The 17,692-nt window shown below is 40.5% G+C and overlaps 1 protein-coding gene across 1 annotated transcript in view; it reads right to left on the reverse strand.

Annotated features, from left to right (window-relative positions):
- The window catches only part of rps6ka1 (ribosomal protein S6 kinase a, polypeptide 1), a 45,313-nt gene extending 28,263 nt beyond the window's left edge, over positions 1-17,050 (reverse strand). Inside the window, exons 1-2 of the mRNA XM_026152936.2 lie at positions 16,398-17,050; positions 9,180-9,224 (exon numbers count right to left, since the gene is read on the reverse strand). Coding sequence (XP_026008721.1) covers positions 9,180-9,224; positions 16,398-16,460 — 108 coding nt within the window. The 5' untranslated portion in view covers positions 16,461-17,050. The remainder of the gene's footprint in view (positions 1-9,179; positions 9,225-16,397) is intronic.
- Between the last annotated feature and the right edge of the window lie 642 nt (positions 17,051-17,692).

The following is a 17,692-nucleotide window of genomic DNA, read 5'->3' on the forward strand; positions in this document are numbered from 1 at the left end:
TTTCCGTTGTCGCATCCTTCAGACGAAACACAAATATTTTGGAAAATGCGCATTTTAACACCCTGCATTTGCACAAATACAAACAAAGTAGATTTACAATTCAACAGAAATGAATAAATGCAGAAAGCTGCAACATTATAGTGTTTATTCGGCAATAGGAAGATGAGAGTACACAGTTGATTTAAAAGCAAATATCAGTAAAGTTAATCTGATTTCAGGACTAAAGTGTTGCGAATTTACCTACACAGCCACACTAAAGCATCAGGTGTGCATTTCAGGCTACGTCCCAAAGCAGAGTGTGACATAATCAGTCCCAGTCCCCCTCCCACCCCACCCGCACTACCCTGTTAATAACCCCTTCTTCAAACCCTGCAGTGGAATGTGAAGTGTTTAGCTCTGCGCAGCTCCAAGGCTTGTCCAGACCTTGTTAATACAGGCCTCTGCTCACTGGGGATCATAGCCAAGCAGATGCCGGTATAATGCATTGCTCCTCTGGCAAGATTTCATGCGCTCTGCAAGATGGTGCTCAAGTTTTCTAAGAAACGTCAAACTTTGCCCATATAGAAAAGCACTATATGAAATGCTTTTTCTATCTCTTTGTGATGCACATTTCAAGCTCTGAAAAATTAAACACAGCAAACACAGGTTCTAGCTGGAGGTACAGCTCAGTAGCCGTCTGCTGTACTAATTGTCCATTTTATTAAGTATTTATGGAGTTTCTTACATATTTCATGGCGTTTATGTTCCAAACCTGGAAAGGCCAAGAAAAATAACAAACGATCATGGCTTCTTTTTTTTCTTTTTTCTTTTTTTTTTTGTTAAGCAGAGGTAACGTATGCCAGTCAAAAGTCTGCATTCTTATTGGACAGCTGAATAAAGCAGTGCTCTTTCTCAAGGTAAAAAGGGTAGGAGGGGACGAGACAAGACATGCTAACAACACAGAGTTGAAAAAAGAAATAAGGAGCTCAAAAATCAGACATTTTCAAATGCAGGATCAGAGATCTGCTGTATCTGCAAATAACTGTTTGCCTTTATTATAAGTTGGCAAACAGGAACACATGGAACAGATGGTTGTAGAGTTTTATTAAGATAGCGTTGTGTTATTAATTAACACAAGGAAACTGACGTGTGCTCCATGTTGCAATCTTCCACTATCTAGCACTACATGGAGTTTAACAGAAATGCAACACAGCATTCAGATGTGAAAATAAAATCCAATAGGAGCCTGGGGTAAAATTTAGACCTCTTCTGCAAAACACCACATGGCCATGTTTTTTTTGTTTTTTTTTTAAACATAAATCCCAGTCACCAAATCCCAAAGGAAGTAGAGCAGTCTAAGAAGATAGAATGCATCTCAATGAGAGATTATAATGCAGACATCCCCTGCAGGGATGCCATCCCAGGAGAAAGGGAGGCATCTAAAGTAGCAAGATAGAAACAGACAAGGAACTAAGAAAAGGAATGCTGTTACCTTTTCTTTCTCCTTTGTATTTGCACCCTCTGATGAGAGTCAAGTGAATTTTCCAGACTGAAAGCCCTCAAAGGAATGGTATGGCTACTAAAAATATCCCCCATAAAAGAGTATAAATAAGAAGTCAAGAAGAGAAACTATATGAAAACATTTCACTTCGAACAAAAGCAGTTTTGTATTTGTGAAATATGCCCATTTTTTTCATGTTGAGACTTTCAAAGAACACAGAAATATGAAGCTTTAGCTTACAAATGGTTAGCTTATCATAGCTTATCTCATCTTAGCTTAGAGGCTAAAAACGGTAATCAGCATTCAGCCTGGCTCTGCAGCAGCTTGCTAATTAAACCCTTACATCTCAATATCAAACAGTAAAACAAACAATTGTGGTTTACTTGTTTATAATCTTTATGCTAACTTAGGCTGATAATAGCTTCATATTTAGCATAAAGAGGAAGTGGTGATGGCTGTCTTATTGCAGTCTATTCCATAGTTCTTATAATTGTTTTGTTTTGTTTTATCCTACACTGCAACATATGCTCTTTAATGACCAGCTGAACCCACTCAATTTCTCCCACCCATAGCGAACAAGTGTTGGTGAGATTTTAAAGAATTGAATATTTCTGTAGTTCTGAGTGGCACACTGCAAAATGAACTCCCTTCTTTGCTGTAAAAGGAAAGAGTTGTATAGTTTAGTCTCTCCATCCTCTTTTTTGTCTCCCATTATGTTTCCTTCCCCTCCCACTTCCTCTCTTTTTCTTTGCGCCCAAGCTTATATATGGCTCCAACTACCACAAGAATCTTCTATTGTCTTAATTAATGTGACTGACAGTAGCAACAACAACTATTCATCTACAACAAAGAGGCAGGGATTTGAACATGTTTTACCCTTACATAAATCCAAGCACAGTGCAATGCAGTTCATATACACTGCAGTTCTGGGATCTTGGTTAAGTCTTCACCAGTCTGACTGCCTGTAGAGTTTTATTGCTAATTAAAATGCTGCAATAAATCTGTTATACTTATTGTGTAGGAATTGTTGAGGTGAGCTTGGTGTGTTTCAATGTGGGGGGACAGGCAGAGCCACGTAAATCAAGTCCAAGGTCAGCTTTGCAAAAAAAAAAAAAAAATGGGGAGAGCAGTTGCCATGCCTACAACATGCATGTGCAAACAGAGGCTCACAGTTATACAAACACATGCCACAAGGCTACGCAGCCATCAGCCATCTTTCCATTTCCTGACTCGCTAGCCCAGCTGAGCTCTACAGTAGCCCAGAGGTCAAAACACAAATCATGTAAGCTGCAATCCCTGCCTACGCACTCTCACTGGTAAATATTTAATCGGTCTTGAACACATTTTAACACCATTGCTGCAGGATGTCCATCATATTAAGACACAAATAATTATATTTGCAAAGAAGCATTGCATGTGCACGCTTGTGGTTATCCAACAAAGGGCAAATTAGCCGCAGGTACACTGGATCGCAATGCACCAATGCACACTGCAACAAGGAGATGCCTGAGTGTGTGTGCATCTATTTCCCAAAAGACCCGGAGAGTGTGTTTGATATGCCGAGTTACTGCCACTGATTCCTTTTGAGTTTACTGCAATATGAGTTTTTCTTTAGTTGCAAAGCTCAGAACTATGACTGTGTCTGGAACCCCAGCTAACTGACTTGATGAAGAGCTACGCAGGAGGTGCCTCCCGTTTCCTCCCCTCTTTTCTCTCCTCTCTGTACTCCACTTCTGCAGTCCTATGCGGTTTTCTCCTCCCTCCGTTCCCTCTCTTCTCACGCTCTTGACATCTCCTCGCTCCCGCTTGCGCTCCGCTACGTCCTCTTGTCCCTCGGCCACTGAAGCATAAATACCACTCGCTCAGCACCTAGCTGCAGTAAAAAGTCATTACCTACATTAGGGACAACAAAAAGTGTCACTGACACCAATGGAAAAAGCAATACCTTTTACTGCTTTGCTGCCCTCGGGCTTGGTAGGTGGGAGTTCATACTGAAGTGGAAGTCAGACAAAAAAGTGCACACACAGACACACACTCCTGACCATATAGTGAATGTTACTCTGCATTTGCCCACGGATGACTGTTTCAATAAAACACCCATGAAACATCTTCAAACAGCTTATTTTGAATGTCAGAAAACCACACAGTGCATTCCTCAGATGCGCACATTTAAATGTCATGCCCACGAGTTTAATTACAAGTCAAATTTCGACTAAGGTGTGACGACGCCACTCCTTTGTTGCACTTCAATCACGCTGACCCAAAATGTCAACAAAACACTGACATCCCACCTTGCTGCAGGCAGTAACATTTTTTTCCATCCTTGAAGTAGTTTCCTTTCATCTTTCACCCCCCTCTCTCTCACTCACACTGATTTTGTTTATAATTAAAAATTCTCTGGCTGTAATAACTATCTCAGAAAATGTCCACCATTTACAGGAATGCAGAAAATTATGTGTTATCTACTTATCACTCAGCTGGGCTGGCTGTCATTTGCTTTGGCTTATACTCAGGAAGTATAACAACTTCTTTAGGTCACAGTGATTTATTGTTGTGGTAATAAAATATAAAACCTAAAAATATTTTTTTAAAATATACACATAAATACATTTTAATGGCAGGTCACTGTTAAAATATGAAGCATATCCCCAAATGCTTCCCCTGAAATGAAAGTTGGATGATTTGGAAAAATATGAAGCAGTACGGCCTTTTTGTGTCAATAGTTTGAAGTTTGTGAAAAGATCATGATGCCCAGCACCAATCATGATTTCCCGACATCGGAGTCCAAATCTAATGGCAGTTTGTGGGTTGTTTGCTGTCAATTTCAGGCTGCTATCAATCAAAGCACACCCACAAATCCCTGATAAAACAGTTATGAGCTTAGGAGGGTTAAGCTGACGCACACACACAGCAAGTAAATCAGCTCCTCCAATAGAGGAACGTCGTTAAAAATGGGAGATTCTTGTTACTTTCCTTACACTTCTAGAAAACAAAATATCTCATTGGAGAAGGTGGAAACAGAGCATGGTTGGTTTTTTCCTTGAAATGGATTTGGTGACCTATTGCGTGCTCGGCAGGCTAATTAGTTTTTATCTTCTTTTGACAGCCCTGTGGTAGACCTCTCATCACTCACTGCACAGTATGCGATGCCTTTTTCAATTTTTCTGTTTGAGGTTGTTATTGTCTTATTCATTGTTTCAGCTCTTTGAACAAATCTTCCTCACTGGCATCCTCAAGGGCAATGGAGTTGATGTGATCTGTTGCTAGAAATAGGCCAAATGCATCACTTCTGTGGTAGCAGATCACTGAAAGCCTGGCACCCTGCCAGGCACTAAATTGCTGGGTAAGATCATCCCCTTGCGACGACACGACTAAGTACCCTCCTTTCTCAGGTGACTGTCCACAGCTGTCTGATATCATCACACCAATACAAAGGCTGTCTTTTTAACTGCTACTCTAATGTCACATCAAAGTATTGGAATTCTTAGTTTTAGCTGGTCTAAAGCATATGCAATAATACAAGAAATAACTTTTACTGCTTTGACAGAAAGTAATGAAACAGAGAAGGCCAGTGCTGATAGTATAGGCTAAATAATCTATTCATTATTCATAAGAGTTGTTTTCCCCTAATGTAGCAATTGAGATAATGTATCATTTATGTCAATTAGGTAGCAAAATATTATTTCTCTTTGGAATCTCAGATATGAGGATTTGCTGCGTTCCTTTCTTTTCTCCTTGAGAAAACGTATCATTATGTTAGACTGATGGTTGAACAAAAGTGCGTCGCAATTTTCTTTGCTCTTATTAACTATTATTAATCATCTTATGGCCTCCAGGATTAATTCAATCTACTTAATAACATTCCACTTGTAAATAAAGAAACTGATTATCTGTGTCAGTGTGAAGAAGAAATGAGTTTCATCTTGCTTCACCGAGAGAGACAGATATTGATCATGATTACTATCAGTTTAATGGGTCCAAAAATAGCTTGGGAAGCTCTACTAGGCAAGAATCATATGTCGCTCAGCTTTTACACAACGAGACAAAGGAGAGAGCAGATCGCTCATTAGAGAGAGAACCCAGTTGAGCTCACCACCCCCAGACCCAAACACTCACGGCTTAATGCTGAGGACCATCACGTTATTGTTTAAAGCCTGTTATAGGTTTTAACATCATTGAACGACAAGGACAGGTGCTCTCTTTCCCAACACTGTGCTCTCTCTTTCTCAGTTGTTGCCTCTAAACCCTGCCTCTCTCACACCATCCATTCCTCTATTAGGTCTGCTGGAGGCAGGTAACTCCCATGGCTAGAGTAGATAACAGCCGCCATTATCAGATTCCCAGCATTAAAAGAGCAGCTCAGTATTGATCGCTGTAGCGCCTGGTTACAACTGCTCTGCCTGCGCGATGCTATGACAGTCTGGGTATGAGGTCTACCTTCAACCCCACCAACATCTAGCATTTCACGGTGTGATTCATTATTTACATACTACTTACATTTTTAGCTTTGTTGACTGTGCAATAAAACCTTTAGTCAAATGATCACCTAAAATGATCACATAAAACAGCATTCCTAATATTTTCCCAATCCTATCATTCATGAAACTGGAAAAGCTTTCCAAGTCTTGCTAATATGCTAGAGTAGAGCATGCTTTCCCTGGTGGATCATATGGCTGCAATATTTTTTGTCCACTTGAAACCGTTTTGGGCTTGAGCACTTACTTCACCTCGTGAAAATCCAATCTCCTCCAACTCTGCCATCTATATCCTTCACCAGATGGTCTTCGGCCTGCCCCTCTTTCACTTTCCAACACTGGCCCATCTCAAGACAGCATTTGAAATTCTCTGAATCCATAAAACACAGCCAAGCCATTTTAGCCTCTTCATCTTTAGTTCCTGGCCATGTGCTGCTACCATGTTATGATGGGTAGGCTTGAGGAAAGTGTTTGAATTCTGGAAACCATACTAGTGGAGATTTAGCCCTGGTAGGGTCAACCACGGCAGGCAAACAGCGATATCATTGCTATACTAACACTATATACCAATTCTCAAGTAGGCATAACAGTAAGACAAGCCCAGGCATGTCTGAGAGCAAGAGTGCCTCTGATGATGATTTAGTACTTAAAGAGCTACTTCAGCAAGCTCCAAGAAAGCAGAGTTCACTAGGAAATACAAACCTAACGTGGGAAAAAAAATACATTTGTTTCAAAAGAAAAATAATAATGATAAAAAACTAAAACCGTCAAGTACAACCAGGCTACGAAGGAGGAGATACCAGCAGCTTGTGATGTGTGACCTAAATGTACACAAATGACTAAGCCAGGCTTCGCTAGCTGCACCAGCTGGTTGCACTCCCTATGACAGTAAGAGCAAACATTGATGGAAATTACTTGTGTGGATACAAAAAGTTCAAGTCCCAAAGCCTAAGATAAAGAAAACATTAAATTAGGTTAAAATATATATATATATTTTTCAGTTTTTATTATCGGACAACATTGTTAGGGTTCCTGTCGAGCTACAAGGTCAAGTTATTTTAGTCAATGTTGAACTCCAGTGTTAAGCAGTTTATACTTTTAATTAAAATACGTTTGTACTCACAGTTGACTCCTCTTGTGCTGGCCCCTTGTTCCAATAGATTAACATTTTAATTAAGTAGTATGTCAGCACTGACAGCTGACAGTAGCTCATTAGAGAAAAAGATGGAAAATGTATTTTACGTCCTTACACTTGCAAATACAGCTGCATTCAAAAGTTATTGTTTTTTTCCTACATCATGAGATATCGTGATCTAATTTTGAGGCTATACTGCCCAACCCTACATGGGGCTAACAAACCCATCTCCTAAAGACTCCACCAAGTTAGTGTTCTCATTGTAGTTTTTCTAACACAGAGATGCAGAAGGCACTACGAGATCACTACGCCAGCTTTAGATGAAAACTTGTCTAAGGCAAGCAGGAGCTCGACAAGGACCCGAATTCACTATGCCGCTAGGAGGATGAGACGTGTAACTATGTCTGAAGCATCAAAGACAGCTCAAGGCATCAAGGAGATTAATAGGTATCGGCTGGGCATCCCAGGTAAGAGCGAGAGCAGGTTGAGTTCCTAATATAGTGGTCCATTATTCTCAGCATATTACCAAAAACCCATGATCATCTATCATGGTGTGGAAGAAGCACAAGATAGCACTGCTGCAGAGTCAGAGGAGAGAAAAATCCAGCAGCCTATTTAAAGAGATTACATAATTGATCAGATTACTGGAATGCACCGGTTAATTAGCAAAACATGTAAATTATCACAGTGCTTACCAGGACTGAGTCATAATTGAATATCAGCCACTTTTTGGAGACTCATATTGACATTATATGATTAGGGATGTAGTAATCTAATATGCTGGATTGGTACAATTTCCAATAATGACTTCATGTGGCCAGATGTGCTGTGACATGACAAATCTGGTTTCATTTTTGGTGTCTGGGTTGCTATTATTACAAGTTCAGTGAGGTACAAAGATAATATCCACAGTGTGCATGATCATTTCCAAGTTCATTATTTAAAGGAAGTTGGAGATAAAATGAAAAATCAGTTGTTTAAAGAAAAAGGGTTTGACAAATCTGTCCTCATGTAGTTCACAGGAGCAGAACAGAGTGGTTCGAGCACAAAGATGATTTTTTGGGGAGTAAACTTGCATAGATTTGCCATTTTCTTGTATGCGTAAACACACACACACACACACACACACACACACACACAAAAATCCCCAATCCTTGATCACGTAGTAGTAAAATTCATAGATAAAAGAACAATCCTTTGTTCTTTTAAATTCTTGTCCTCAAACGTTAATTGCCTTGCCCAGTGTGGCATATGTGCATGGACTCCTAAAGCAAAAACCTTTCTTATTCAGCTCGTCCACGGTCACAGCACATTGTGACATTGCACTGAAAGAAAAGACGACACGCTCTTTAGAGGCTCTTCCCCTTGAGAGTGAGGCCATAAAAGAAGAGGCTAGCTACGCAAGAACAAACATTTCCTTGTCCTCTGCTACATGACTGAACAGAGTGCAAGGGGAAGCGGGATCATATTTCAGAGCCGGACAATACGGGGCAGAGGCCAACCAGGAGGCACAAAGGGCTGACGCAGTGTTTTTTCACCGAGTTTCTGTAAGTGCGAGCTGATGTGCGTTTGTCCCTGTATGACATGTTGGCATGTAAGCGGGCCAGATCAGGACGTGCACTATGTGTAACACTACATGGCCTTTCTATTCTAGTCAACCAGACTCATCACTATACCCATTAGCCAGACTGCTGCTCAATCAGCCTCACTCAGGGAATATTCAACACATCAAACTTGAGCCAGCTAATACCCTCTCAGGGCTGTCAATGCGACTGCTAAATGAATAAATCGACGCACAGTCACACACTTGCAAACGCCTGACACGTGACAGAGCGCCACGGCTTTCTTTTTTGCTACAGAGATGGAAACGGCTCAAAATGAAGATTCGCACAAAAATTTGCCCTTTGATGGAATTTCGCCTTCTGCTGCTCGTCTTCACAGAAGAGCGCGCGCAAAAGCCAAGAATTCAAAACAAGACTTGCGTCCAAGTTCTCGCTGTAATTTATTGGACGTTAAGCTGCATGAATATTGAGTCACATTTGTGCATGTTTGTGCGAGTGCGTGTCATTGTTCCAGAAATGCCACCTACCTTGACAGCAGTTGTGACTCCATCCTCTGTAGTGCTCTGTCCATTCTGTCAAGACAAGCAGATGAGAAAAAGTCGGTCAGTGTGGATGTTAAGTGCATATATCACATGTGTCTGGATGGGTCTAAAGGAGGAAGAAGCGAGGCACGGCGATATTTGCAAGACTGCGTGGGCGGCAGCAGTCCACTGTATCCAGCACTTTGCTCCTTCACTAGCAAACCTAATAATCTAAGGCCAACACACAATTGCATATCCTCAGTAGGCAAGTCTCACTGAAAAGGGTAATCATTGGTATTTGGAAAACAATGATTCAATGGTAGCTATTGTGAAAATCAACATGCTGTTCCCACAGAAGAAGTGAGTGACTAACTTTGAACATATGGTGGGATTTCAGACAGATTAGTTGATTAGATGTGGATCTTATTCCACTGCAAACAAAGATAAAAAAAAAAAAAAAGAAAAAAAAAAAAAAAAGAAAGAGAGAGAGACAGAAAAAGCCACAGCAGAACGATAACAAGAGGAGAGTGATGTAATGTTTTACATAGCAGGGGCTGCGATGATGTCAGTCCAAATCAGGATCATTGGTCAGAGAGGCCAGGCAGACGAAGACCGACTGTCTAGCTGGCTAAGAGCATTTAGACATTTAATAAGAGCTTGCATGAGGTTCAAACACCTCTTCAAAACACAGAATAGTGTGTTTAAACTCTTTCATCTTTATCTCAGGTATCCAGGCCTGAGGTGCACAACGCCAGTCTAGAATTTGTTGCAACTGTATGCAAGTTTAATAACTGAACTGCATTAATATGCAAAGTTACGACTCATAACATCTTGACATTATGGCGATATCTACACAAATATGTCCATATTATTTTTTTGCATTCTTTCATTTTTAACGAGACAGAAGAAGTCAGTGCAATTTAGCAAAAATGAAAGACCCGTATGAAATTGGTTATTATTTAAAACTGTTTTGATATAGCTTAAAACCCACAATAGGCACAAACTTCATTTTAATGGCATAAGCGATTAACTGTGCACTCCGGCATTACTAATGTTCATCAGAGGCTGTCTCGTCAGAAAATGTGTCTCCTAGCTCCTGCATTTTGCATTAGAAGAGAGTTCTATCTCAAAGGCAAGTTCTATTAAGTTCTGTTTAATGTGACACTGCACTGCTAGGTTCAAATAACCTGACCTCAGTTTCTTGCATGATCCCACTCTTTCATCAGATCCACCCTTCATGCTCAGGGCCTGTGTACTTTAAACTCTACTTTTTGAGATTCCTTATAACTGAATGCTTTCAGTGATTAAGGAAACACATGAGTGAGGACTTAAAAAAAAAAAACCTCCCCACCCCATTTCCGCTTTATGCTTTGTTTTTCCCATTTCAGAATGAGACTGTTCACTTCCTTGATGCAGTCTTCCTCTTCCCTCAGACTGCAGAAAACACAACAGGGAGTCAACACAATGACAAGCAATAAACAGAAAGGACGTAAATTGTATTGAAATGAACAACCCTGGGAGTTTCTTTCTATAGGTGCTTACTCTGATGATCATTAGACTCATTATCCAGTGCAGAGCTGGTTTATAGACCAAAATGTAATTATGAACACAGAAAAGTCCCAAAAGATTTTGATCCACCATGAAATACCAGCTGGAAAGCATGTGATTGCTTGATGAACAACTTTCTTTTTTAACATGACCATGATCTCAAACACAGTGCCAATGCAATTACAGCATACCTGGAGATCAGTCATGGATTGGCCTCCCCAGAGCCCAGACCTCAACATTATTGAGGCAGTATGGGATCATCTTTACAGGCAACAGAAGAAAAGAGAGCCAACATCCGATGGACAGTGTTGATATATCCTTCAAGAAGCCTGGAGAACTATTCCTGGAGACAACTTAAAGAAGTTACCAGAAAGCTTGTCTAAGAAAGTTCAGGCTGCGTTGAAGAATGAAGGCAGTCATAACAAAGATTTACTCTCAAGTTTATTAGAATTGTGCAAACTGCTTATGTCTTATATACTGTATTTCCAAGTATGGTTACACATATTTACCAGTATCCTGGAAAAATATGAAAAAATTAGGGGTGACTCAGGACTTTTGCCCAATACTGTTTAAATACATTGTTTTGTTAACTGTAGACTTAAACAGCATATATGTATACATGCATTAAACAATTTTATTTATTTTTTATTGCTATGATTTAATGCTTGTCTGAATCAGGTCTCTCTTGTAAATTAGACATTAAATAAAGGCTAAATAAATATACCTGCTCAATAATATACCCATGTACATTAAATATTTATTTTACTTATTTATTAAATAAGAGGAAATAGAGAAAAAAAACTGTAAAAGGTGACAAAACAGACAATTATTCCTTAAACACTTAACTGTAAAGTACACCACTTACAGCTTTGTTTTACTTTTACTTATCTGTTCTGGCTGTTCCTGTATAGAAACGCTGAGTGCAGTAGGGGAAATTTCTTGTGTGTGCTGATTAATACAGCTTGATTTTAAGATATAGGCACAGGCAGCGACAGCAGAGCAGCTTTGCTACTCTCGTTTGCTGAAAGGAGAAAAAAAAAAAGGCCCTCTGACAGAAAGCACGCAGACTGTGGATTTAGTTTACTGTCGCTGTAATACCTCAGAACACATTCGCTCCCGTTCTGTAAGACTGGATGTGCCTGCCGACCGAATGAGATGGCTCATTTTCTGCTTTGAGTTTTATTCCAGTAGTACTTCTAAATTGCAGGGATAGTACAGCTCTGTACACCTCCAGGAATTTTTACAAGTTGGACTTTAATCATGATCAAGGGGGGGGAGATTTAATTTAGCCATACTGCACCACTCATAAAGATTTTAATAGCCGTAATGTGAGGGGATAGGGTAGAAAACTGAAAAATGGAAGCAATTAAATGGCGAAGTACAGTCAAAAGTTAGGCCCAGATGTGTTTAAGGAATGATAAAGGAAATCTTGAGGAAGTGCAGAGTCTGTTGGTGTAATAGACACATCAGGCTACTTTGAAGGAACTCTCCCCGCCTTACTCTGGTATTCCCTATATCGGTGTGGCTAGCTTTGTTTGTACCAGGATTGGGGATTCTATTTGTGTGAATGTAACTGTGTAAGTTTGTGTGTGCGGTTCGCATCGTCTTTCTGACGTTGCTGCTCAACACATTTCAACCTCATTAGCACTGCATGGCTGATCCAAGTGGCCCAGTTAATGGTGCTTTTCCCCCCCAGTGGGTTTCCTTAGTGAGAGCACAGGCACACAAAAAAGGGCATATAAATATGCTCAAAGTGTGCCGTTTAAATACAAACACAGAAGCAAAAAAATGTGCAATGGGAGAAATATTCAGACCACAAGCATGCTGTAAACCGATTTAAAGACCAACGTGTTAAGCAAGTCTGAGCCAGACAGCAGAAATTCACATTTTTCTCACAGGACTCTGTATGATTAGGCAAATTAAAAAAAATCTCAGAGCACTGTTGGTCTGTGTGAGTTTGACAGATAAGTCCACGTTTTACAGTGTGAGCAGTACAGCCCTGTAACTAGGCAACTAAGAAATACAATAACCACTTATTCTCTATGCCTGTAATACTATCTGAAATAATTTCTCGTAATCTCATCAGTGAATATTGACAGCTTCTAGTCAGTTCCAGAAAAAGGATAATAGGTGTTTCTCCTTTTTACTGTGTGCCAAGTAGTTCCTTTCAGAAGTCGGCAACCTTAAAAAGATAGAGAGTAGCACTACTGCCTACAGGTATGGCTGAGGCTGTGCAATGTACACTTCAGACTTTAGTGACTTGATTAATATTTACCTCTAAAAACCAAAAAAGGTATTAGAACACAATCTTTCTTTGAACCTATCAAGCTGAGGGTTATGTTATCACATGCCTTCCTCCACTCCCAGGTGCTCAGGTGCTCCACAGATCACACCCAGATTAGCTGCAGCCAAGCCCGCCAGTGCGAACACACACACACACACACACACACACACACACACACACACACACACACACACACACACAGCAAAGCATGAATGTGAAATGAACTCTCAAGAACCTGACAGCACACTGCTGACCACACCTTGCTGGGAAACAGCACACATTCCATCTATCAATCTTACTTATTTTAACCTCCTTCGCCACATAAGCTTGTGGAATCCTGCTCTGTAAGCCACGGCTTGAGAAGTTCTTATAAATAAACACGCATGTTTACATTTTAATTTTAAGCCAACAGATGTGGGCCCAGATCTGGACTGAAATACATTCTAACCCAACCTGGCCAGCTTGTACATGACAACTTTCTGCCAACATCTCACCGCACTTATGAGCTATTAAACCTGAGCTGACACAGAAGCGAGAGGGAAATCTTGTGAACTTAAAAATTAAAAATTAAACAAAACAGAAGGTCGACGTGGAAAATATGTCGAATATGAGTGGAGGAATTTACTCATTTGGATCGGCGCAGTTTTTCCTCTATTTGAAATCCACAATTACCAAATACTGACATAAGCATGACTCAGAACTTTTGGTGGACCTGCCTCAACGTAGTAGTGACAGGGGCTCATGCAGGTGCTAGTGACTCAGCTGGGACAGCATGAGCATATTTGTTAAAGTGCCTTTATCAGGGATGAATCACTGAAGTTCATTCACAACAGATATGGCATAAAAGGTCTCAATCAAACACTTTTTTTCCCAAATCGCTCACTTCACGCGTTTCTCTCTTGCTTGCTTGGTCGCAGAATAAAGCACAAAAGCGAATTTAACCAATTTCCATTCATGGCACGGTGATGAGCTCCAAACACAAGTACTTTTATTATGAGTGATGAAGGGAAAACAGACTTCCCATCAGTTGGTGTATCAGAGCACATCATTCTCTGTGTGGGTTTTTTTTTCCCTTTTTTTTTTTTTCTAAATCATCCAAAAGTGCGTATCTCTGTCTGTTCCATCTGCCCATATGACTCGCATGTTCACTGGCACGGCCTCCTGTCTAAAACTCAAGCTTTCTGCTCAATCAATCTGATCCCAAAGCTATTTGAAACCAAAGTGTGCAGCTGGTTGGTAGGTTGGTGGAGATAAATGGCAGAGATCCCATCCTGACTGGCAGTGTTTGTCTGATCTAACCAATTACAGATCTTGGATTTCAGTAACCAACGCTGAAACACAATAAAAAAAACAAAAAAACAAAACAAAACACCAAAATATAGATATACATATAAAATTATATATATATATATATATATATATATATATATATATATATATATATATATATATATATATATATATATATATATATATATATATATATCCTGATTTTTATTTTTTTTTTATTTTTATTTTTTACACACACACACACACACACACACACACACACACTTTTTTTTAAACCAGGAATTGCACAGATTTGATTCACAGAGTTGTAACTATAACACGTTCCAAAGGCAGGGCATTTTCACAGCGTTAAACTTAGCACTCTTCACAGGCTCTGCACCACCATCTGTTCAGCTGTGATATGCTACTCAGCCAACTCACATGCTGCAGAATACTGTCAATAGTGGTGCCTTCGTGAACAAACGATGTCAAGATGACTCTGTTTGAATGTTAACCAAAGACTTTTCTTTCCATTCATTATACTCTTAGACTCATATTTCTCTCCTCCAACAGTAACTGCCGTAACTGAATCTGTAGGGGGAGATTTTTCAATTTCTAAATCTTCATATTAACTGCAGGGGTCTAATTTGTGAAGACTTGTTAAGCTGTCTGGGATATTTCTTGTGTTGCAGTTAGGTTAATAGAGCAAATTTAGACAACTTCACATTTTCTCTAACCAAGTTAAATTCCCACTGCTATCACATCAGAATGATTATGCAGACTGAGAGGTAGAAAAATGAGCTTCATTTCTAAATGACAGATCTCGCAAAGCTGATTGAGGAGACTTGCAGTAGTATGCACAAAGCTATTCATTGTAGAGATCAGGCACCTGAAACAGGAGCATCACATCACTTTACCCACTTAATTGCAGGGGTAATTAAAAAGAGCAAATCCAAACAACCAGACTGTGCCTACTGTCAGTATCATTACTACAAGCCAGGTTTTGTTTTAAAACACAGCAAACTAGAGAGACTAGACTAGATTGCAGTCTGATTTTTTTTCCTTCATAACCATAAATGTGGTAGCTTGCAAGCAGCACCTGAAGTGCTCATTAATAATAATGCAACAACACAATTACAGGAGGGTGGACAACACTGTGGCTACAAATCTCTCTCACTATTTCCCTAATTCTATAAGTTCTGAAGTGAAATATGAGGAAAAAGCATGCTGAACACTGATATGCATGCATTTTTGATTATATTGCTTTACATGCATCTTGGGTGTGTATCGTGCACTTTTTTATAGCTTATTTTATATTGTGTGCACCTCCCTAGGGCTTACAGATGGACACCAGATAGCATTCAAATCTGATAGCAGGCATCCTCCCTCGTGTAAGCAGGTTGTTTCTGTGCACTATGCCGGACAAATGTTTACAGTTTAACCTGCAACTCATTAGCATTAAATTATAAGAGTCAAACTTAGACTTGAAATCTATCACCCACCATAATCAGGCTACAGCTTCTCCCACTGTGATTACCCTATATACCGCAAACAGCGATCTATAGAAGCCACTATAGAGGTGATAACAGTGAGAGAGTGTGAAGATGAGCCTTTACACGGCACGACAAACTAATCTACCCTGTGGAGTTGAGCTTTGCAATTGAATTGATCGTGAGCTTCAGTGACTGACTAGAAGGTGAATTAAACTGGGGGTGGGGGTCTTTAAGCTACTTTTAGGGAAATCCAAAGCTCTCAAATGAACTGATAATAATGAAGCATTTTTCTATTGGTTAAGGGAGCCCGGCAAAGCTTTGGATTGGTTCTTTTACCGCTCCCAAAAACCTGAATATCAGTGAAGATTTTTGAATGGACAAGTCAGTCTGATTGCAAAACTTGTGTTACCCCAATTACAAATACACATTTTATTCAGTCGTTTCAAGTAACTTTACTCTCAATCACTTTTTATAGAAAGTAGTGAATGGTGAACACAGTGGATGTGGGGTTGTTCGTGAAAAAGCACACGCAAATGTTGGCTATTTTAATCTGAAAACAAAATGCGCAAAAACGCACAAAAAATCCGCCCAAGCCATGCACCCAGTGCCAACACTGTCACCTCTCTTTACCTCCGTTTCGAGCTGCACTAGTTCCATTGTGGGCCATGGCTCCGCGATTTGTGCAAGAGGCATTTTCGCCGGTTTTTCAGTTTCCCCCTCAGGTGCGAATTTTGGTCAGTCCTGGTTCGTCCCAACCGCTCCTGTCAAGTGCAGCTCCGAGAAGCTCCTCACTCAGGTCCCGAGTCCAGTCACAGGAGATTTATCAGCACTTTGCTCTCTACACAGCGGAGGGGGACACACATACGGTCTCTGCAGTCAAGAGCTTTGCAAACAAACGTAATCCCCGTGATTTGACTTCGGCGACGATGGGTAACTCGTGCGTATTTGTTGAAAGTGATTATCCTGTTGGAAACAGCACAAACACACACCCAAAGCAAGCGTGTCCTTTCAGGTAAGAGCGTTGGCTTGCTCGGGATTTTGGTTTGACAAGCGGGAGAGAAGAGCGCAGAGAGCAACACTGATCCAAGCTCCTTTAATGAGGCTGTGTGAGAGTCTAATGCCACCTAAAGGAATTATCCGGAGCACGGGCTGTCCTTGCAATCGACGCCGTATCGGATCTTTATTTACGTCTTCCTGTGCGCTCGTGAATTCATCCAGTCAGAACGGCAAGACTTCTTTCTGTCCGCCAGCTTCCTAACGCTATGCGATACGCGCAGAGACCTCAGTGTGGCTCTGTAGTACGAGCGGGGATGCAACTCGAGCTGTTATTGGCAGGCTCCGGCAGGATTTTATCCAGCCCCCTTCTGTGCTTGTTCCGCCCAAGTCTGATCGCGCCATCATCTGGTAGAGAGTGGATCTGCAACTACGTAATGCGTACCGGGAGCCTGCTGCCGATGGAACGGCCTGCTTTCTTTGATGATGTGGTGCAGCAGGTGCATCAGAGGAGTAAAGATCCTTGGCCTTTCAAAGAGGAACCTTTAAATCACCATCAGCTAAAAGCATTGGAGGAATATTGGATTGCACAATATACTGATCACAGATGGACTTGCCAGTGCAGAGTCCAATAGAGTTCTCCTACCCAGAATGGCACTGCTTTCCTCAGCCAGGCCTCTCAAATTTTTAATTCAATGAAATTACATTTAGTGCACACTGGCTTTTGGACCTGCATCATCACTTCCTCTGGGTCTAAAAATGACATGCACCGTTGCAAACATTACATAACATTTGTGGTTACACAATGATGTAAAGAATTCAAGAGAAGGGAGCAGAAAAGACTAGAATCAAAGGTCGTGACCGGTGGTGTTTTATTCTTTCCGGCCATTACTCTGATGCAGCATTCTCTTCATTGACAACAGCTCTTGTGA

This window comes from Astatotilapia calliptera, chromosome 19 (genome assembly GCF_964374335.1).
Source record: "Astatotilapia calliptera chromosome 19, fAstCal68.1, whole genome shotgun sequence".
NCBI classification, from domain to species: Eukaryota; Metazoa; Chordata; class Actinopteri; order Cichliformes; family Cichlidae; genus Astatotilapia; species Astatotilapia calliptera.